At 38.5% G+C, this 23,070-nt stretch overlaps 2 protein-coding genes and 1 long non-coding RNA gene across 7 annotated transcripts in view; 2 read left to right on the forward strand and 1 right to left on the reverse strand.

Annotated features, from left to right (window-relative positions):
- The window catches only part of LOC148359971 (uncharacterized), a 30,170-nt gene that overhangs the window by 5,781 nt on the left and 1,319 nt on the right, over positions 1–23,070 (reverse strand). For 2 of the 4 annotated variants that reach the window (XR_015851264.1, XR_015851263.1), the window contains 2 exons: positions 22,017–22,094; positions 9,632–11,988 (listed from right to left, as the gene is read on the reverse strand). This is a non-coding gene — a long non-coding RNA (uncharacterized LOC148359971). Of the gene's footprint in view, positions 1–6,696; positions 6,884–9,169; positions 9,246–9,320; positions 9,458–9,631; positions 11,989–22,016; positions 22,095–23,070 lie in introns of those variants that run through there. The other 2 variants (XR_015851265.1, XR_015851266.1) reach the window with 2 other exon arrangements.
- eda (ectodysplasin A) lies at positions 1,742–16,897 on the forward strand. Of its 2 annotated transcripts, none has more exons than XM_088343419.1 (8): positions 1,742–2,225; positions 12,224–12,323; positions 13,716–13,754; positions 14,061–14,231; positions 14,557–14,591; positions 14,682–14,733; positions 14,937–15,067; positions 15,980–16,897. In XM_088343419.1, exons 1-8 carry the CDS (start codon positions 1,899–1,901, stop codon positions 16,238–16,240), a joined length of 1,116 nt encoding a protein of 371 aa, XP_088199545.1. In that variant the 5' UTR covers positions 1,742–1,898; the 3' UTR covers positions 16,241–16,897. The 2 variants fall into 2 exon arrangements, with proteins under 2 accessions (XP_088199545.1, XP_088199546.1); XM_088343420.1 differs by having other exon boundaries at positions 14,937–15,061.
- Positions 19,866–22,323, forward strand: LOC148359973 (transforming growth factor beta activator LRRC33-like). The gene is made up of 2 exons (XM_088343415.1): positions 19,866–19,955; positions 20,066–22,323. Exons 1-2 carry the CDS (start codon positions 19,869–19,871, stop codon positions 21,938–21,940), a joined length of 1,962 nt encoding a protein of 653 aa, XP_088199541.1. The 5' UTR covers positions 19,866–19,868; the 3' UTR covers positions 21,941–22,323.

Genomic DNA, 23,070 nt, shown 5'->3' on the forward strand with positions numbered 1-23,070 from the left:
TGAGATCAAACCTCCTGTGTGGAGTTTGCATGTTCTCCCCGTGCTTGCGTGGGTTTCCTCCGGGCATGCCGGTTTCCTCCCACATTCCAAAAACATGCATGTCAGGTTAATTGTCCGCTCCAAATTGTCACTGGGTGTGAATGAGCGAGCAAATTGCCTGTCTCTGTGTGCCCTGCAACTGGCTGGCAACCAGTTCAGGGTGTCCCTTGCCCACTGCCCGAATACAGCTGGGATGGGCTCCAGCACCCCCGCGACCCTACTGAGGATAAGCGGTGTAGATAATGGATGGATGGATTCAAAGGAACAGCTCTTCAACTTTATAAGTTAAAGTAAGACAATAAAACATATTTTCCCTATTCTACCTTTTATATATTGTTTTTGTTTTGCTCTGGCCATCAAATGATGAATAAGTATAGGTTTAATTATTTGTAATTTGTTATTTTCACAACACAGGGGAAATTTGAGCTTCCAAGTGTTTTCCTTTCAATGCCTTCTCTTTGATCAAAAATACAAAAAAGATGAAAATGTTCATAATATGTACCTGCATCCCACGAGTGGTAAATGCCGCCGTAACATACCTGTCAACCTGTACGTTTTTGCCAAACAAAGTATGTTCATTATGCATTTTAAGATGTGTACAACCTACAAGAAAATCTGTACGGAAAAACGCAAATTTGTCAATTATGGCTACCATCCGGTATACACTGACTATCACAAAACGGCAAATCAATCAAGTCAAACGAGTTTGCCGCGGTAGCCTCTATCTCGGTATCGTTTTTTTTCGTTGCAAACGAAGCGAGCGGCTTGATGCTACTGTTCGCATGCGTCTGTCGCCTGAGGATTTCCCATCATGCATCATTCCGATCACACGTGAACAAAGCGAAAGCAGAGCAGTAGGCCTACATTACAACATAGTTTTGAATTTTCTTTGGATACAATCATCAAGTCTCAATGGCCAAACCTGAATTTAAACGTTGTAAGTCATTCTGATCCGAAAACATCAGGCGGGGTTGATTGAGTGAATTTTAAATACACGTGGCCTTAAAAACATCGGATTTCATGTGGTAGTTTTGCAGTGAAAGGAAGTCCATCTCTTTTTAGAGAACCGGCTTTTTGTCTCAACTCATTAAAGAGAGACGGCTCTCAAACGGCTCACTTGCTTTGATGCATTATATTACGAATTATTATTTTGTATAAAGAAGTTAAGAAAAAAAGGAAGTATAAAAGGAGAAAGTGAAAAAAAGACAGGTTTGTCGTTATCCTTTTAATCAGTATATTACCAACAATAATTCAATGCAGAAAATGAATTAATAATTTGAATAATACAATGTATTCTTCTACTTAATTATATTTGCATGTATTTTTTCCTTCTACAGTTTTTATAATAAACCTCATTCATGTCGAGCAACTCAATATCTCACAACAAAATGTTAATTAACAATACATATGATATAACGAAACACATTGTACAATATAACATGTTAAACTACATAAATAAACAAAAAATATGGTGTAAGATTATTTTGTATTTTGTGAGGGAAACTATGACAGTTTGTAAGGGCATGGAGCCGTGGAGGTTGACAGGTATCCCGTATACACAAACGTGATTTTTAGTCTTACTGTAAGTGGCTTTATGCGTTGCAGTATCGAAAGAAATCCATCTGATGTCGCCCCATCTCTAGCGCCAACGCTCCCATCTTTCCAACCTCTTGTCTCATCCAGAGAACCAATCAGAATTGAGGGGGCGTGTCCTAACTGTCACCACAGATACTGGAAAAGTTCGCACTGACCTGCCGTTGCTTCTGCCTTGTACGCTCTTTGCACCGATGAGTCTCCACGTAAATAAATAGCCGCGGCTGACGATGCCGAGTTAAAGCGCATTCCTGACCGACCTGACCATGTCACGCGATGCGGTCCCTGTGGACTCTTTCACGGGCAAAGCCATGGGCCCCAGAGGCGAGCCCTGCGCGTGCAGCACTAAGTGCTGGAGCCGGAGCGGCAGTGTCCTCTTCTTGGGATTCTTCCTCTTATCGCTCTCCCTCCACGCCGTCACGCTCGTCTGTTACTTGGACCTCCGCTCTGAAGTCAAAAGGGAAAGAAGTCATCAGAAGCGAGACTCGGTGGTGACTCTTGCCGGGAGTGACTCCGGCAACCCGGCGTCGGCAATCTTCCCGCCCGACCCCCCGCGGTTCCAAACCGGCGGCCGCTCTGCAGATGATCACGAGGTAAATTACTACGAGCAGATTTGACAAAAACAGAAGACCGCAGCTATGTCGTTAAGTGCGGTGGTCTACCAAAAAAATACCTTATTTTTTTGCATATACAAGATGTTTTCTTTTACAGCGCCCATTTTTTTCTCCAAAATTAACTCAAGAGTTTAGGGGCGCGTTATACCCAAAGTTTTACCATATTACCATATTCATACTTGTCAACCTCCACGGCTCCAAGCCCGTACAAACTGTCGTATTTTCCCGTACAAAACACAAAATAATTGTACACCATATTTTTTTTTCGGAATGATGCATGATGGGAATTCCCCAGGCGACAGACGCATGCGCACAGTAGCATCAAACCGCTCGCTTCGTTTGCAACGGAAAAAACGATACAGAGATAGAGGCGTCCGCGGCGAACTCATTAGACTTGATTGATTTGCCGTTTCGTGTTAGTCAATGTTTACCGGATGGTAGCCATAATTGACAAATTTGTGTTGTTCGGTACAGATTTTCTTCTACATCGTAGACGTCGTAAAATGCATAAAAAACGTACTTTGTACGGCAAAAACATACAGGTTGACAGGTATGCATATTTGAGCAATGACTGTAATCCGAAAAAAATACTCACAATATTTGCACAGGAATCCAGCCCGGCATCGCTGCAGTGAGAGCACCAAATTTTAACCACTAGAGATGTAGATAACATAGGAAAGAGTTCTGATTTTATCTCATCATCACACTGTTTTCACTCTCATTATTACGTCGTTTATTATGTGGGACAATGATTAAAATAATTGATTCACAACATAAACATTGAACACAACACCAAAATAAAATTTACAATGAATATATTTAATGTCCATCAAAGTCTGTTTGTTAACCAGATACACCATTTTTTTCCCCTTGTCAAGGTGTTTTTGCGTTTATTTACACTCTATTTTTCAGGACGGTACCAGAACTAAAAAAAACAGTTATCATAATAATGTCCTTTAATCTTCATCCCTAGCAGTCTAGTGATAACACAGTGGATTTAGTGTTATCATGATCCATCCAGGGCAGCACAGTGACACAGTGGTTAGCGCGTGTGCGGCACAGTTCTGAGGTCATGAGAGCGAATTTCCTGTGTGGAATTTGCATGTTCTCCCCGCGCTTGCGTGGGTTTCTTCCTGGCACTCTGGTTTACTCCCACATTCCAAAAATGCATGCCAGATTAATTGTCCGGTACAAATTATCCCTAGGTGTGAATGAGCGAGCGAGTTGTCCGTCTCCTATGTTGTCTGATGATCAATCCATTTATCCTCAGTAGGGTTGCAGGTGTGCTGTAGCCCATCCCAGCTAGCTTCGCATTGTTCTAATTTGTAGATGTTTGTATGAGTACTTAACTTTACTTCCAGGGCCTTGATAGTACTTCCACAGCTTCAGAAATCAATTTACCTGGACACATCTGGACTTGAAACAGGTTCCCTTTTACTAGCAGGGTTGTCGATTATATCTTGAGGGGAATAAACATGCTTGCTGTTTTAATGTCTGGCACTCATAAATGCACAGCGAGATTTAGGAAGTAGGGATGGGTGAGTAACAACTCCAGGTATTGGTGCCAGGAACAGCTTTTTTCATACTCACGATTGAATTAGAATTGTCTTTATTTTCATTGAGAGCAGCATAGTAAGCAATGTTTACAACAAGTTCAGACATGGCACTCCAGGATAAACACGCAATAAAGACTAGGAGATAATTTCTTTCCAGATAAATGGGCTAAATGTTTACAATATAGTTTGTGTTTTATTCCCACCAAGATCATGTGATCTCTTAAAAAATGTGCTTTGTCCCAACTAATAGTGAGCAATTACATGTCAGGACCGGAACGGAAACAGGACACACTCGCGTAACGTTTACCACAAGTTTTATTGAAGGAACGAGGAAGGGGTGGGCCCACGATCCTGTGTTTGCTCTCGTATTCGGCTTGTGATCCGAACACGGAAGTGGATCTTCCCTGGCGAGCGATGGCGGTGTAAAGGGCGGAAAACTGGTCGGAGAGCAAGATGTGGTCGGGGTCGGAAACGAGTCGTAATTCGGGACGGGAGAGCGGACGTGGTCCGGACCAAAAAACGGATCTTAATTCGGGACGGGAGAGCAGACATGGTTGAGATCAAAACAGGTCGTGGCGGGAGACAAACAGGAGCAAAAAACGGGACAGGCGAGAGTCAGGGTCAAAAAGGCTTGTATCACGGAGATTCGCAGATGGACTGACAACAGGGGATTGACAGGACAGGGTTTAAATAGTGGGGAAGCCAATCTGTCAACAAGCTGCAGCCGGTGCCGCACGGGCGGGGCCAATTGGGCGCCATGGCAACCGTGACATTACTGTTTGGTCCCCATCAATGTGCAATGTCTTAATCAATTCTAAGCAAACCTACGTATTGATGCTAACAGCTTTTTCAGTGATGTGCTGTCAGGGGAGGCAAGTGAGGCTATGCCTCCCCTGTCATCATGATAATATAAAATAGATTAAAAGGTTGTATTCAAATTTATTTCTCGTACAATTTCTTTTTTTTTCTTTTTAATTTGCTTTTTCAAAAACGCGTAATATTTTACTTTTTTTCTACAATCGTATTCGGAATACTGTATTATTAATACAGTTATCATATAACTTTAGTGTGATGAACATCTGCAGATGCAGAGTGAGGCATGAAATTATCTTGCCTCATTACAAAGGGAGAATGTGAGACCAAGGATTCTGATTTGGTTCACACCTCGGCCCCCAAAATATAAAATTAATCACACTATTAGCAAGCTAACAGCAAGTCATGCCATCCAGACAATATTTTTTTTTCTATGCTACAGTTTATATATTACTTTCTTGCTCTGCCCATCAAGTAAGGAATACAATTTAAGTTCATTTATTCATAAATCTGGCTGTGCCTCACCTGACACAATCCTTACCGCACGTTACTGAGCCTTGTTGAAGGCGACAGTTGCCAATAACAGTAACAGCCACCATTCGAGTGGCCATTTATCAATCAGTAACCTAAAATTCAGGTAATGGTCAACAACCATTTCATAAATTGCATATCAAGGAAAATATATTGAAATTCAGCTCTTTAAAAAATATCAGTCTATTTATTTATTATTTTCCACAAGGAAGGGAATTTTATGTACTATGGTATCAGTATCAATGACTGGGCAGGTCCAGCCCTTTGAGACTCTCTGTGAGTAAGGGCTATACAAATAAATGTGGCTTGACTTCTCATGATTTGGGTATCAGTATCAGTATGAAAACATTATGACATTGAACACCACTTTTAATAAGTGGAGCAGAAACTTCAGGTGCATGCTGTGCCATTAGCTTAAAGCCAAATTCCAGGAAAAAAACATGAAAACTATGAGTAATATTCCACACCCATATTAGGACTTCATATCAGTTTTAGGTCACACAACCATTAACGATGACTGTTTAGTGTTTGCTATATTTCGTTAACTATTGCAAAAAATATGTATATCTAGAGAACAAGAAAAATAATAATTTGAACCAAGTAAAATGTTGCTCTATTGGCAGATCATTTTGCTCATATTATTTTTTTTTTCTTGTTGTAAAGGATTGCATTTTCACATGCAGAAGATTTCGGTCTAAAATTGAAAATACCGTATGGGAAAATAAAAATAACCAAAAAGGGAAAAAATACAAATTGAGCTTGATTATCTACCGATTCTAGCTCTCTTTTTATGCTGCTTAACCCCGAAATATAAAATGATATGAGTTGTGCTTTTTTCTAAAGCCACTGACAAAATAATGAACAATAAACGGAATACTGTCTAAAAGCAAAAGTAATACAAGGCGGGCATCAGTCCCATGCGGCCGCGCTAAGACCCAGTGAATGCACGCCAAACCTGAGGCAACGCGCGTGTTTACTTGGTGGACCACCTGCTTTCCCACTTGGACTTGACCTTCTTTGTAAAGACAAACTCGTGCAACAAATAATTTCCTTCAGACGTATTTTCAAAGCCTCATCTTTGTGTTAAAAAGTGCTTTGATTCAGTCAAAGTGCAGTGCCAGCTCCAAAACCGAAAATATATATTTGGGCTAGAACTAACCTGCAAACATGATCTGTTTGTACATAATGAACTTACCTAAAGGCAAACTTTTATGATGTTAACTATCGTGTCAGTGTCCAATATCAATTACACAGTACATACCAGAAAAGCAACCACAAACGAGAAGATGCCCTTTTTTGTCTCTAGGCAAATTGTTGAAAAAAAGAAAAAAAAAACACAACTGGAAAATCCTTTTGACTGAAAGTTCAGACATTAGATGACCTTAATTGATCTACAAATTGGAAAACTACAGAGTAAAACCCAAGTTTTATCTACAATTCCAATGGAGTTTGCAGTCACAGACTATGCCGAAATCTAGTAGAGACATTGTTTGTTTGGTATAATGCATCCATTTATTTTGTAAAATTCTCCTAAAAGATTAAATAAACCACAAAGCTCAGACTATTCAACGAGTCTCCATTGACCCCTGCTAAGTCCAGTTTAGATAGGAGTTGCCCAGACTGAATGGGACAAGTTGGGCTCGGCATTCAGTCCAGATGGAGACGCTTCATGAGGTTAAAGACTGTCGCCCAGCTGTAAATATTTAGCTGTTCTGTGATGCTGTCCTCTCCAGATGTCTGCATTAAACAAATCTGATTACACATCCCACAGTTTACATAGTTGAAGAAACAGGAGCATGTGGCGTTGGGACGCAGCTGCCGCACTTGTTAGCTTTTCTTTGAAGAATCCTTTCTTGAGGTCTAAAGATGATTCGTCAATTTTTTTTACTTAAGTCCTCATCAAAAGGTACTTGAGCTGCATCGCAACGACTTAAAGTGTGGATATGGGACAAGTGATGACACTGACTCCCTAGATCACCATTAGAGCATTATTTGGTTGGTAGTATATGTTACCAATAAATCATGCGAACTGTTCATCTGTTCGGAAATCTATGTTCCTACAGGCTTTTTTTCACATCGATCATGTGTTTGTTCTAGCCTAACCCCGGTGACTATGGTAAAGTGTTGGACTACACTCTGATGGGGTCATTTTCCAATCCTATTCTTGATCATGCCATTGCTCAAACCACATATAGAGTGTTTCCCTCCTCGACAATGACTAATTCAAATGTTTTTATCATCTCAAATCTAGCTGCCTGATCAAAGTTTACAAAGAAATTACCTATATTGTTGGAGTGTTCATTGTCAAATGAAAACATTCATAAAATGTGTTGACTAAAACAAACCTAATTCATTGAGAATACGTTATTCAATCTCAATTTTGGCACCCCAATTATTATGCATATATGAATTTACCTTCTTGCTCCACTCAAACAAAATCTGAAAATGCAAATCTGATTAACTTTAGGCCCCACTTGCGGTTTTAAAAGCAGAGTAGATGATTTGGGTCATGTGAACACACAGTGACCTCAAACACGACCCTCTATTCAACAGAAGCAGGTAGTGTGATCTCCGATTAAGTACAGTACATCCCAGCTGGCCTGCAACCAGAAAGCATTAGAACACCTACACATTCATCCTGGTTCCAATTTGCTTCAAAGTTTCTAAATGAGCACGAAACCATTTGAATCAGAATGCAAAAACTCTAGATCATGCCAGTCCCACACTTGCATCCATTGTATTGTGTCTGGGGCATTGAGTAGTATAGAGTTTAAAGACTGAAACTTGCACATACCTTACGACAATTGTATGAATTTTATTTTCTGCTCACAAGTTTGGCTCTAAAGTCCTGCACAAAACAGATGTTGAAACATCTGGAATACTGTTAACAGCTATCAAAAAGTCAACTTGACCGAGCCCAGTGTACAGACTGTGGTGGCTCCCGGGTGGGCTGTCACCAGCATCTAGTTTACTGTAAAACAAAGCCTCCAATATCAGGGATTAATCAGCAGACTCATAAAAGGTACTCGGATCCTTACATGAAGCTGCGGCCTTATGGGAAATATGGTAGCAGGGGTAGCATCAATTTGTATAATGTTGGGAAAGCCTTCGTGGCTTTTTTTTGTTTATCATTGCCCATTTGACTTTTGTGGGAATTCGAACTAAAAATGATGTTTCAACTTGACTTAACTCTGCAAGAGCTGTTTTCCAGCTGAAGAGTTTCAGACATCACATTAATCTGTTTTACAGTACACTTTGGTAGCTGGCAAATGTGTCTTGTTCACTTCTCCAAGCCTGAAGACGAATTCAGATTGGGTTTTAGCTGCATACCCTTTGCCTAGCTTTAAGATTTCCTTGTCGTATAAGTTCCTTTTGAACTTGCAATCGATGCTACCAGTCATATGCCTGTCGCCACAAATTGAACATGAGTATTTTTACTGCATCTGGTGTCCTTAGCTATACCCCTCAGTTTAACCTTGACTTTTCAACTTCAATTTTGTGGTCAGATTTCTTTACTATTCTGCAATTTGGGATAATTACCTCTGGAATTCAAGATTAAAGCATTATGAGTGAGACCACATTAAAGGGATTGAGGTTTATTAGTTCTGCTTGACTCTAATAATCAGCTTAAAATGTTTATGAATTCCAGTAGTTAGAGCAAAATTAAAGGATTAAAACGCAGTGTTCTTACTTTCTACCAATTTGTGTTTATAAAAAGATTGAGACCACAAAATTGTAAGTGAAATATAGTCATATCCTCACAGAAAAACAGGGTGTAGTGTCTTTGACGCACACCAGCAGACCTCTTCACTTTGAAGATTTGAAAGCCCTCTCATCAGGATTTCGCGTTGAAAAAGAATGGATTTACTCCACTGTTGGCACTAGGCATGCATACCAACACATTGTCTTCCTGAGTTACGGTTACGCTGCGTTCGTTTGAAGACTACAAAGACTATATAAATTCTAATTAAGCTGTTCACATGAAATCATTTCATGTTACTTCATCTAAAACACACGTATTACCTTAGTAGCACCCTGGCACATACTTTTGCTTGTTTGTTTCTTGGAATTCAGCCTCAGTTTCATCTTAGGCCAAAACCTGCATGTGGAATGATGATGTTTGGCTGTCAGAACAGATGAAAGTTTAATGCCATATGCCTGAACATACACTCACATTTCTTTAAGAGGTAACAGGCGCTTGTGCCAACAGCTGTAGTGGTGCTGTAAAGACACCTGCACACCAAATGAAGAAAACAGACATCTGGATGTCTGTGCGGTGGATAACTCTAGTAGTCACACTGCTCCATCAGTCTGAAATGCTCAAACGATCAGACATTTATATCAGCTTGTCAAGAAACTGACTCCTTTTTAAGAGGGTCGCTGTCAGAAGGAACAGGGGAAGATTCCTAGTTAGTTTACTTTTGTTTGTAGGGTATTTTTTTCAAAAATATTTTTTTTAATTTACTACAACATAGTTTACGTGGCACCCCATGATAAACATGTATTAAAGCAGCAAAATAAGAATAACGACATAAAATTTGAATATACATTTTCCAATACACAGTCAATGGAGCAGGTCAAAGAGGTAGTGGATGAGGTGAGAGGAGTCAGCTCTGTTGTGGTAACAAGAGCTCGCAATGTCCACTAGACTGAGCAGAGATCAGCTGATGATTTTCTGGGCTATATTGATGATTGATATTTTCATTTGATTAAAGGGGTGTCCATAACCTCAAAAATATTGTACTGGCTGATGCCATCTTTCGTCTGAAATCATCATTGCAGGTCCATGTGTTGCGCATGCAAGTCTGTGAAATTATTTGACACGCTCAAATAAACTCTTCCTTTTTTATCTTTTGGGGGTTTGGGTTGGCATTTCAACTGTATTTGAAACAGTTTTTTAACCTTCACCATTTTCATTGTAGGATAAAAGAAAATTGCCAGCACACACATTAAATCTATCTCCTCCCCTACCGAAGGTAGAAAATAAATGCAGATAGGCGCGTTAGGGAAAAAAGGCTCTTTGAACTCATTAAGGCCTCGTTTCCACACATTTAATAGAAAAAATAACTAATTTTTAACTTTCAATGACACCTCAAACTAAAGACCCCACCATTAAGGTTCTGTTTCTTTGCTAAATAACTGGACCATCAAATTGCAGCAACTTGAACACAGTAAACAGGAAAAGTTTTTAGTAACACAATTTGAGAACCACTGCTGTATAGAAAGACATGAAATGTAACTATTTTATCAAGGACATTCTTTGTTGACAGTTCCAAAACATTAAGATAAGGCATTAAAGCTTTGCATGTATTTAGGCAAATTTGCAGAGAAGGGTTGCGTCAAACATTCTCACACATTTTTGTTGTCATGAATGTTTATTACACTCATTTGCTTTTTTCTAATTATATAAATGATGCTGTTAATTTGCCTAATGGAAAGACTTGGAATTTAAGTATTTCTTTGAGAACATTCTTTGTTAAGAATTTCAGAGCATTATGATAGGCCATTCAAATTTTGCACAGAATAATGCAAATTGGCCAAGAAGGGTTGTGTCACACATTGGCAGAGCAATACCATATTGCTAGTAAATTTCAAGACTTGGAATTTCCTTCTGCTGGATTCAATTAAATAGTGTCACCCTTGAAACCAATGTTAGGCTCTATCCTTGAAATTGACACCAATTATTTAACTTAGGTGCGTCTGTCTTTTTTAACATGGTGTTTTGGCTGCTCAGTTGAAAGCCACGAAAATTGGTTCTGGAAGTTCATCCCGCCTCGAGGACACATTTGTCTTCATGAAATGAAATGATCTGAAATGATCTGCATTTATATAGCGCTTTTCAAGTCAGTGACTTCCCAAAGCGCTTTACATTGTGCTTCACATTTCCCAATAGCGGCCGTGATGTGTGCAGCCATGTAAGGCGCTAACCTGCTTATTGGGGGTAATTGGGGGTTCAATGTCTTACCCAAGGACACTTCGACATGTAACACGGACAAGCCGGGATTCGAACTGGGATCCCTTAATCCTAAAACGATCGCTCTACCTCCTGAGCTACTGCCGCCCCCTCATTGTGGATCATGTTAACTTGAGTTATGTTGACTTCACTTAGAGCCCAATGACTAACTATAAAGAGTTATGGACAGCTTTTAGAACCAAGTTAAGAAGCTGCACGTGGCCTGACTTTGAGAGTGTCCGTTCCCTTAGCCTGTAAGCAGATGTTCAGCCTCTGAGGGTAATAGAACGTCTGATAGAATATCTGGATGATCACTGGGTGGTCTTGGTCCCAATGTTGAAACACTTGAGTTGGTAACTCTACTTTTCGATGTCTTCACTTGGCCGCAGCATCTCTATCTGTGAAGACTTAACACTGAGAGGTGGATTTGAGGGGTTAATGGTAGAAGGTTTAAGACACACTAGGGACTTTGAAATAATTCATGAGGCGTATAAGAATTGCTTCTGATCTGTAATTTTGGAAGGTGAGAGTGCAGGCTGAATTAGTTTTACCGATGGAATGTAAGTTGTTTGCACAGACAGGAAGATTTGTTTTTGGAAGCAAACCAAAGTTAACTTTGAATCAACTTTGAACTGCCCTAGCTTATTTTGTCCTTAAATATCAACTCTAATACTGAAAACTACCTTTTATCATTGGAAAAATAATATTCCCACCACCTACTTCAGTCCTTTTAGTGACTCATGTTAGTCCATTCATGCTATACCTGGGCAGTCATGGGATTAGGTGTCGGATGAATGGGCAATGATGTCTCACCAAGTACAATTCACCGTCCTTTTGTAAATGCGCGTGGGTTTCACCCCATTTGTGACCAAGCGGGTGTGTACAGCGTCTGCACATAGAGAAAGGTGGCTTAGGTTACAGGGTACCTTACAGACCCAGAGATGCACACAACAACTTGGCAATACATGGATATTCTTACACCCATTTGCTCTGCTGAATTCTAACCACTGATGACAATTACTATCTTGTTAATACGAAACATTAGAAGAAAAGTCTTTTGAATTAAATGTTGACCAGACATATGAAAGAGCAGGTACTAATTGGTGCATATTTATATTTCCTAGGGGAGATTACTGTACAGGAATAGAGAAGTCCCTGGCACAGAAGATAACAGAGGAATAACGCAAAGGGAGAAAAGAAGTCCTGGCAAGCAGCCAGAAACAGGTTTGTGTTATTCCAGATTGTATGTTTTTAAGTTAAGGTCGTCAACGGCTTCACTTTAGGATGGAAACAAATACTTAAAATAGTATGGGACTGATTATTACTTGGATGCAAGCTACGAGTTTTGGGAATGGATTTCCACATGTGATGCTTTTCTTTAAATATAGCATCCCGAGACATCTTTTTGAGCTTTGTGATTGAGCATAAAGAGTCCAAGTTATCGATCAATCTCTACTTTCAGTTAATAGTGCATTTAAAAAGAATGTTTTGGAAGAATATGCTTATTGTCAATCAACCATGCAATCATTTTGAAGGGGGGTTATCATCTGAGACGCAAGTGGCTTTTACAAATAAGGAGGAATGATTCATCATAAACGATGGCTCAACTGCAAACCTCATGAGATAATATATTTGGATTAACGTTAGTAGGTTTATTTGTTTAGTATGTTTAATGAGACAAAGCAACAAATGCTACATGATCACAAGGTATTCCAACGTCCGTGGCGTGACATTAAATACTTGGAAAGAGGGAAGTTGCTGATTGTGTTTAATTTAAAAGGAAAAAAAAACTTACCTTTGAGACTTTATACATAAATCAGTAAAGTTCCTTGCCTCTAAACACTAATCATTCCCAGCTCTCTCTCTGCTGCTCATACTATACAGACAAAGGCATTTTCTAATCCTGGCCTTAGATGTGTGTTTTTGTGTGTATGTGCGTGCGTCAATGTGTGTTCTTTGCCCTCCTAACGGGCACCAGATTTCAGATAGGGCTGCTCGTTAAGAAAAATCTATGCGGATGCATCCAGTCATGTAGCCAGAGGAGAAACTCTGCCCATATGTTCACAGAGAACTCAAACTGTGAGGTTTTAAGGTTAAATGGCCTTTGTAGTTGTAATGACATGGTAAACACGAGAACAGCGAGACTGCTTTTTGAAAAGATTTCTAACCTGCACACCCATAAGCTCAAAAAATGCTCACTGTAAGCTAACATACGGACGTAGATGCCCGACTGTCGTCTATCCGCACACATATGTGCATGGTCGTAAAATAAAGACACATAAACGCACATGCACATTCACACACTTTCATCTGCATTCTCCATCTGGGCTTAATTCAAAGAAAATGATTTTGGCAGGATAAAGTATCTCTCTAATGATCTTGTCCAGTTCCACTGCCTGCGAATGCTTAAGGTTCTTGTTCATACAGATGAGGTGAAACCACACTTACAAATTGCTACACAAGACAAACCCACAGGACTAACTTCATTGCTCAGTGCCCAATGTGTCAGCGCAGGGAGAATACCTACAAGGAATTAAGTGGACTCCTGAGATCAAAGAAAATTGTTTATCCAATGAGGATTTCATGCTTTATCTGTTTGTTTTTCTTTTCTTCCAGAATCCACAGGGAAGGAGAAAAGGAAAGAAAAGAAAAAAGGTAAAGAAATATTCAGTTATTTTGTCTATGAGCTTGCTCGTTAATCTGTATTATCTGACGATGCTTGAACTGGGAGAGCAAATGCCATTTATAGATACAGTTTCGGTCAGCAAGGTAACCATATTTTGCAAAACTCCAAAGATTAAATCTACATTTAGAGAGAAATTTAACATTTGTGGCTAATTAGACAAAAATTGTTTTACAGTACCAACAATTATTCTAAAACTCTCGTCCTTTTTTCACACGTAATTCTTAAAAGACTCATTGATTTATTTTCACTAATATTTTTTTGTTCCGTCTTCTTAGGCAAAAAACGACAAATACCAGGCCCGCCAGGACCACCTGGCCCGCCAGGTCCTCAAGGCCCACCAGGAATCCCTGGAATTCCAGGGATACCAGGAAGCAATGCTGTGGGCCCTTCAGGACCTCCTGGACCCCCTGGACCACAGGGGCCTCCAGGTGCTCAAGGCCCTGCAGGTACCAAATTTAAAATTGAACTTCAGGCGGTCAGTACTGTAATAGCCCAAACACAAGTATTGGGGCCTGTTCTTGGGTTACACAGTATGAAACAGCATGTAGCCGTGTTCTCAGGCTTAAAGGAGGCTCAAGTTATCAAAATGAATAAACCCAATGCCTTAACATTGAGATTTCCAAATGCGGGAAGTCGAACATTCCATCGGATTCTATGGGTTTTTATGTAGTCTGCAATGTTGCTTGTTTTGTTTTAGTCACGCTGGTGTCTGATTTTCTTACCATGCAGCGATATATGCCAGAATCTCACCACTCATTTTTTTTCTTGCAGGAGTTTTTGATAGAACAAAAATAAGGGAATTCCAGGTACAGTGTTCCAGTTAAATAAAATCAGAGCCTTATGTATAAACTTGCTTCTGCATCCTTCTCAATGGCCTTCCTTCTCATTCTTTTCAGCCAGCAGTGGTCCATTTACAAGGACAAGAAACAACCATCCAAGTGAGAGAAGGTGCGTTATCTATTGTTCTACAAGATAATTACTATTGAGGTTATGGAGGGAAATTAAACCAAAAAAATGCAAGGGTGTTTTAACACCATAGAAAAACAAACAGAACATGTTTCTATTTTATTATGACAACCTTCTATTACGCCCACAGCATGCCTCCTAGACTTAACCTTTGCTTTTTTCTTGGTTTGCATTGACATTGATAGACCTCTCTGAAGGCATCCTCAGAAACTGGAAGATGGTTTCCATCCACCATCGGGTGTTTAAAATGCACTCTCGCTCAGGAGAGCTAGAGGTGCTATTGGACGGTGTCTACTTCATCTATAGTCAGGTAGAAGTGAGTACGGTCCTTGACGTAACTCTTATAATTTAATGAGATTGAATCCTATTTCCTTCTCTAAGACATACACTACCGTTCAAAAGTTTGGGGTCAGTCAGACTATTTCGTCTTTTCTATGGAAAAGTCTAACTTTTGTATATCAAATAAGTTGTTCACCTATGTCTGTTGTCTTTTGCCAATATTAATCTGTTCCTTTTGTTGTCAGTCTAAGATTCTGCTTTTCCTTTGCCACTTTGCCCTGAAGGCCGGCATCTTGGAATTGTCTATTCACTGTAGATGTCAACACTGGTGTTTTGGGGGAATTATTTAACAAAGCGGCTAGTTGAGGACCATTAAGGCGTCTATTTTTCAAACTAGAGACTGTAATGTACTTGTCCTCTTTCTTGGCTGTGCAGAAGAGTCTCCCACTTCTCCTTCTACTCTGGTTAGAGCCTGTTTGTGCTAGCTCAAAGGAAGGTCAGCTGTGATAATATAATTGTATAAGAGTTTCTAATGATCTATTAGCCTTCTAACGCAAATAGCAAACACAATGTACTATTACAACTCTGGTTTGCTGGTTGCTGGAAATGGGCCTCCATACACCTATGTTCATGTTGCATTAAAAACAGACATTTGTTGAAAAAAAAATATTTAGTTAGCAATGTACAGATTGTATTTCCTGATTAGTTAAATGTTATCTTCTCTGAAAAAACCTGTGTATTTCCTTTAAAAATAAGGACATTTCTTAGCGACCCGAAACTTTTTAAACGGTAGAGAACATTTCCAAATCTCAACACACATTTTTCTTATTCAACCAATGTATAATTGTATGTTTATGTCAGCTACTAAACTTACCAAATGTTTTAGCAGAATCTATTTGGACAAGCCTTCACAGTCTTTCAAATATTTCCTCCATTTGCTTTGTGTCAGGTGTACTACCTCAACTTCACCGACATTGCAAGCTACGAGGTGATGGTGGACTCTAAACCGTTTCTCCGCTGCACCTGCAGCTTTGAGACAGGCCAGCGCAAGTTCAACACCTGCTATACAGCTGGGGTGAGCCTGCTGCGTGCTGGCCAGAGAATATCCATTCGCATAGTCTATGAGGACACGCTCATTAGTATGACCAACCATACCACTTTCCTGGGGAGTGTTAGACTAGGAGAGGTGCCATCTGCTGGTCAGAACTAATAACTTCTATGATCAGCCCTCTCACTGAAAGGTGTCTGGATTTAGAGAAAATGCTAGATTTGTGTCTTACAATTCGGAAATCTCTTGCCCAATGCAAACTGATAACATGGTAATGAAATCCTGTGGAGTGTTAAGAGTATAGAATGACTCAAGATCAAATTCACAGCCAAGTGGAAAATAGATCTCAAAGAACTGCTCTGCTTGTGCTACCACCGATTCAGCAAATTTAGCCTTGATGAGGCGAATGTCTGCTCATCAAACAAATGGCAATATTTATGTCACCTCATATCTCACTTGCTTTCACTTAATAACAATGGTGGTTATCTTTCAAAAACACGTATTTTCAAGTCTCAATAAAATGTTTTTGAATGGTATTTTAGCATTTTCAACAGGCACTATCAATTACAAATTGTCACATTTTAGTTTATTTGTACACTAGTAAACTATCAATACCTACTCCTGGTTTACCAAAAAGAGCAATAGCCTTTAGTACTACTGCCCTTCTCACTAAATTGGGAAAACATGAAAGTATTTGAAGACACTAACAATGCCTGTGAGCATTGGGCAACAATCTCTGAGTGGTTTGTAACTTAAAACAATCATTGACGAAAAAACTACTTTCCTCACAGTTGCAAGCTTTGACCACAGGAAAGCAAATAGTAAAGAAAAAGCTGACAAACTCCATGCAACTGGGGTCACGACGTATTCACAGAGCATCAGCACTATATACTTTTCGCACGTTTTGCACTAAATTATCTCTGCAGAATATCAATGTTTTGTGACAATTCTATTGTTGAGTTACTGTGTGAATGCATCCATGTGGATTTTTTTTATTTCTGTGTATATAGTGTATATAAAATGGGATATACTTTTGTAAATTGAGTTGATTGATGGATTAAAATGTCTTTCTTTAAAGTAAAGTGTTGTTGATTACTTGTGCTTGAATAGTTGTTGTTTACTGATTCATACATTTCCCTTCCTTTCAAGTAGAGTTCTTCTGGCACAAAATCTTAAGTAATAGCCTGAAATTGAGATGGCCCAATATGCCATTGCTTATATAGATTGGTTCAATTTAGATACACAATTAAATGCATGTCATTATCACAGCTAGCTGCATGACATTCGAAAAGGTAAACATGGTTCATCGAGTATTTTAACAATAAAACATTTTGGCCACTGAATAATATGGAAAGAAATTCTCTCGGAAAAGGAGAAAACAAAGTATCACTTTAATACAGAAAAAAAACAGTTTTTCAGGGATTAAAACATTTGGTTTTGGTTTTACTTTTTGTTGACAATATAGTCAAGATGTAGGCCGTATTACTAAGACTTCAATCATTGATTTGCGGGGATCCAAAAAGTGAGGTATTTGATTTTTCTCTTCATATTTTATTTTCCTCGGAAATTTAATATCGTACAAAATATGCCTTTACTCTTAAATAACCTGAGAAGGTATAAACTAAGAACTTGAAAAGCTGTGAGCATATTCTGGTAAGTGGAAATGTTTGTATTCAACTGTTGTCTTTAGCATTGTTTGATATATTAACCTTAAGAAATGAGATGATGAATCTCAACCTATAAAGGAAAGGATTAAGTTATGAATTATAGGTTACATGTGAAGAAAGAGGCAGGTATTGGGCCACCTAAACTCAAGTATAAATGAATTTTTGGACAGAGTTTCCACAAAAATAGTGAGGAGTTTAAAAGTCACTTGTTGTACTTTTGACACTCTACATACAACATGAGCCAAGAGAAGTGTTCATAAGTTGGATGAAGGATCAAAGTTTGGAGGTTACATTTGATAGCAGTTTGCCGAGAAATCTCATGTGTGGACCAAATAAATGTCCATCGAAATGAAAAAAGATAGTTTAACTTTGAAACCAACCCAAAATAAACAAAACTGAAGAGACCAATTCTTTAAACTGGAAAGAATGTTTTGGCCAACACCAAAAGGTTTGGGAGACCACTAAAGACAACTCAAATGTAAAAAGGATTATCACAGAACTTCTCCTTAGAGGGAAACAATTCATAAAATAACATGTCAAGAGATTTGATGTAACGATGTCAAACTCTATAAAAATAGATGCCTTTGGTTGAACATGAGGTCAGAATCACTGCTAACACTCAAATGCAAAAACAGTCTTCTTTATTGATGCACTAAGGCTTTAATAAACCGGTTGGTTTGCTCAGGAATGTTATCGTTCATACAAACCAAACAGTAAGGTTTTGGGAGATTGAAAATCCTATTTGAGAACCCAAAAAAAAGGGTTATTTTCTCATGCCTGTTTGGACACCTTGTAACATTGCACAGTGCATGGCAAGTACCGCACATACAGGGTTGGGTAGGGTTACTTTAACTGGATTACTTTCAATTACTTTTGGATTACTCCAATACGAAATATGCTAATAAAAGACAAAATAAACTAAATATGAATAAAATGATGACTCACAACTCGTGGTAAGCTTTCTCTCCTGGCTTTGCTCTCTTTGATCTCCGGCAAAACGAACATGAAATGCGACAGAAACAAAATGAAAATAAATCCAAACAGCTTGCCAACATCATTTTTGCCGTTCCATGTATTCCGTTACTCCCCAAGCCTGCACAAAATTTAGTAATTTTATTCATATTTAGTTTCTTTTGTCTTTTATTAGCATATTTGTTATTGGAGTAATCCAAAAGTAATAGATAGATAGATAGATAGATAGATAGATAGATAGATAGATAGATAGATAGATAGATAGATAGATAGATAGATAGATAGATAGATAGATAGATAGATAGATAGATAGATAGATAGATAGATAGATAGATAGATAGATAGATAGATAGATAGATAGATAGATAGATAGATAGATAGATAGATACTTTATTCATCCCCGTAGGGAAATTCACACTTGAATTGAAAGTAATCAAGTTAAAGTAACCCTACCCAACCCTGCGTACATACTGTTGTATTCTCAAGTATAACTAAGTAGATCTGTTAGAAAAAAACATGTAAAAACATACATATAAAGGATTCCTTGTAGTGCTAACTTGTAAGCCTTGTGCGTTGATAAAGCAAACATATGACAACAATGTTAAAGCCTGTCTTTAGGATGCAGGAAATGGAGCTCCGGGGTATGATAAAAGGATGACAGCAGCAGGAAGTTAGCGTCCTCTGATATCTACATTAAAATAAAGTGAAGCCTACATGAATGGGAGTGTTAAATACTTCCCTTATTGTATTACATATTCCAATTCTCTTTGTTTACTTTGTTTGCATCTGCTGATACCTCAGTTTTGTCGGAGGCTTTCATTCCCCGAACAATGTTTTTTTTTTTCCCTCTATTTTAAAACATATTCCGATAAACTCACTCAATAATGAAGAAGCATTGTTCTCAAAAAACTGATTACCGTATTAGCTTTTTTTTCCCAGAGAGGGCAAAAGATTGCTTATGCACTGATCATCATTTTTATGAAAGAAATTATTAACACTGTTTTTGCCCCGCATTCTTTAATTTTCTAAAGATAGAAGAACCAAGCCTATCTCGTGTCCACAGCTGTTTTCTTACGCCTTTTTTTATGAAGCTGGGCAGTAAAAAAGGGTATGTAAGAGGATGACAGTAGTACCGGAAAAACAGAGGAACCATGGTCGAACACATGTTTGCTTATCTCATACTGCTATGGTCAATAGGTCAGCTTTACTCAACTGGAAAAATGGATGAAGCACAAAAGGTAAGCTCAAAGAAGGTCATTATTTAACTTCTTTTAATGTCTAATCATGGATAAAATTGTTGTTTGATCTCAAAATTATACTCTGATGATGATTAATGTTATATTTCAAGGAGCAATCTCTGAGAAACCAGAACCATGATTCCGTCCCCGTGGATTTGGATATACGTCTGAGAAGCCTCGACCTATCCAATAACATCATCAGGCGATTACAGAAACTTGATTTGCCATACTTGGAGCAGCTGGATTTAAGTAGCAACCAGCTGGAGCTCATCTCTGAGGGGGCTCTTGGAGATCTGAATCTGCTTGAGAATTTGAATTTATCAATGAATGCTTTGAACAACAACCTTGGTAGAAACAGCAAAGGTCTACAATCTTCTGGTGGACTAAAAAGTTTGGACATCTCACTGAACAGTTTGGGGGATGAAGCGGTGAAACTCTATCTACGAAACAAATCTTCACTTGAGCAACTCAAGATGAGTGGGAATTATTTAACATGGCTTACACACTCTTTGTTCGAAGAGAGTGAAAACCTAAGAAGCATTATTATTGATGACAATCTGATTTCAGCAATTGATGCAGGAACATTTGAAGCCCTCCTTAAACTGGAAAACCTTAACTTGGCCAAAAATAACCTTGCTCATATCTGTGATTTTAAACTCCCCAAATTAAAATATTTGAATCTAAGTAAAAATTCAATAGAGTACTTTGTCACAGCTGAAGATAACCACATGTACAGTATTGAAATACTTGATCTCAGTCATAACAAACTAATTTATTTTCCAGTTCTCCCTAAATTGAACCAGTTAAAATTATTGTATTTACAACATAACATGGTGGGCACTTTACCTTCGGAGAGATCAATGGTATCAGAGGCCAATTCCCTTTATAATAACGTCATTAGAAAGGGTGATGTTAGAATTCGGAAAAATCATCTCCACTCCACCTGGAGATTGATGCCCTTGACCTATATAGACCTAAGCTATAACCATTTCACATCATTCCCCCTAGAAACGCTAAGCCTCCTCTCATCTTTGGAAGTGCTGGATTTCAGTTTTAACTGTGTGAAAAATCTCACATGGAATGTCCGACATGAAAGTACATCCGAGTACCACAGGAGGCTTTATTTTCCCTCCTTAAAGTACCTGAACATGCAAAGCAACGGGCTAGTATCTGTTTCACCACTGTTTCTGGAGGCGCTCAAACAAGTTGAGACAATAAATTTTCAAGACAACTCAGTGCAGCCGTGTTCTCCCATGGGCCAACTGTACAACTTATTGCCACAGCAACTTAACATGAATGTCTCCTGTGTTGCCTTTGGAAAGCTCAAAACTCTCAAACATCTAAGCCTCGAAGACAACAACATAAAGACTCTTCACGCAAATTCATTCCAAGGAAGCTCGTTGGTATCCCTCAACCTAGCAAGAAATTCTGAAATGGTTATGCACATTGATTCTCTGGAGGACATAAAAGAAACACTTCAGTCGTTGACGATCAGCGAATCGAACTTAACCGATTCCGAGCTTTCCTTGCCCAGGATGCCAATGCTAATGCATTTAAATGTATCCGGCAACAATCTAAAGGTTTTACCACAGAGCTTAAATTGCTCTCCTATCAGAGAACTCAGCATAAGGAACAATGCTTTTGAGTCTTTGACCAGCGCATTGATGGAAGCCTTATCAGCACACCTTCATGTTATACATTTGAGTGGTAATTACTTTACATGCTGTGACAGTAATTGGCTGAGCGCACTGAATAACTCGAGAATTAAAATACCGGACATTAATCAGACTGAATGTTTTACCGGTGATGGCAGCATCCCTATTGAAGCATACTTGGAAAGTCCGTCGCTGTATTGTTCACTTCACTTAAAAGAGATTAACTTCGGAGAGATAATAATAGTTATTTTGTTTTTAATTGTATTGATAACAGTGTTTGTCGGGTTCATTCTAAAAATATGTTGCCTAAAAACATCATTTATAGTGTGAAAAACTACACAGAAAGTGCTACCTCACAAAGAAATGGCAAACAGAAATAAAGAGGAACGAATATGCAAGTACTCACAATGTTTTAGAACTCCATCCATGTTGGGCAATCTTTAAGAATGACCTCTCAGAAAATGAAAAGAGGGACTGGATAAACCTGTTGATAAATTGTGAGAAGATGTTTACACTGAATATAAGGAAATATACTCACATTTAAGGCAGTAGAAAATGACTGCCGCAGTACATCACTTAAGAGTAGAATTTAAAGGTGAAGCAACACAAGCCTTAGCACCATTTGCACAATTCACTGTTCGCCTTGCTTGATTTTGTTTTATCAATTATAGTTAACTCCCCCCACCATTCCAAAAAACGGTTTTTTGTTGGATTTTTTTGTTGGTCTACAAATAAAGGTTACACTTTCAGTAGCTAAAAAATAATATTCAAAATTTTTCTTTCAACGTGTACAATAAATTTTATGAAAATGTTTAATCACAGATGTGATTATTTGTTTATTATCCACTTGTTTTAAACATTTGTTTAATTTGTCCAAAACAACATTCAATAAATATCACTGCCCAAATTTAGTCATGATAGTATAACTTCATCATTTAAAACGTTTTCATTATTTCAGGCATTTTTAAACAGTCAGGGAAAAGAATCTCTAACACTTAAATTAGACAGAATCGTAAATGAGCTATGTAAACAGGCACGTTCTTGAGTGCCAGCACAAGCAAAGTCAAGCTGTCATCCCAGTTAACAAAATAAAATTACCGGTAAATTCCTCAGGCAAGGATTGAGAGGCTTGAGCAATATTTTACCAAGGATGACAAGACAATGTCAGTAAGACAGTGCTCTATTCAACCGCGGGGTCCATTTAATGTTTAACTTTGTGAAGGTTTTGGACCACCCTTTTTTATACGAATGTGGGTAAGCCACTTTAGTCTTTGCATTTGTGAATTCCATTGTCTGCAGCTCATTTATGCCCCGGAATATTCTGTAAATAAAATAATCAAGGGGACTGCTCATCATTTTTTCAGACTTTATTTGGAAAACCTACCTCCTTGCTACATGGAATCAAACGAGCGCGTGGAAGAAGAAATGAGCTTTCTTCCTTATTAACTGTCATGTATAAT

This window comes from Urocampus carinirostris, chromosome 9 (assembly GCF_059441175.1).
Source record: "Urocampus carinirostris isolate Australia breed hairy pipefish chromosome 9, RoL_Ucar_1.0, whole genome shotgun sequence".
Classification (NCBI taxonomy): domain Eukaryota; kingdom Metazoa; phylum Chordata; class Actinopteri; order Syngnathiformes; family Syngnathidae; genus Urocampus; species Urocampus carinirostris.

Bases quoted from the DNA above. Each gene is read 5' to 3' on its own strand.
- eda (XM_088343419.1), top strand. From the start codon at position 1,899: ATGTCACGCGATGCGGTCCCTGTGGACTCTTTCACGGGCAAAGCCATG. The intron at 12,324-13,715 runs GTTTGTGTTATT...CTTTTCTTCCAG, and splicing joins TGGCAAGCAGCCAGAAACAG to AATCCACAGGGAAGGAGAAA. The intron at 13,755-14,060 runs GTAAAGAAATAT...CCGTCTTCTTAG, and splicing joins AAGGAAAGAAAAGAAAAAAG to GCAAAAAACGACAAATACCA.
- LOC148359973 (XM_088343415.1), top strand. From the start codon at position 19,869: ATGGTCGAACACATGTTTGCTTATCTCATACTGCTATGGTCAATAGGT. The intron at 19,956-20,065 runs GTAAGCTCAAAG...TTATATTTCAAG, and splicing joins AAATGGATGAAGCACAAAAG to GAGCAATCTCTGAGAAACCA.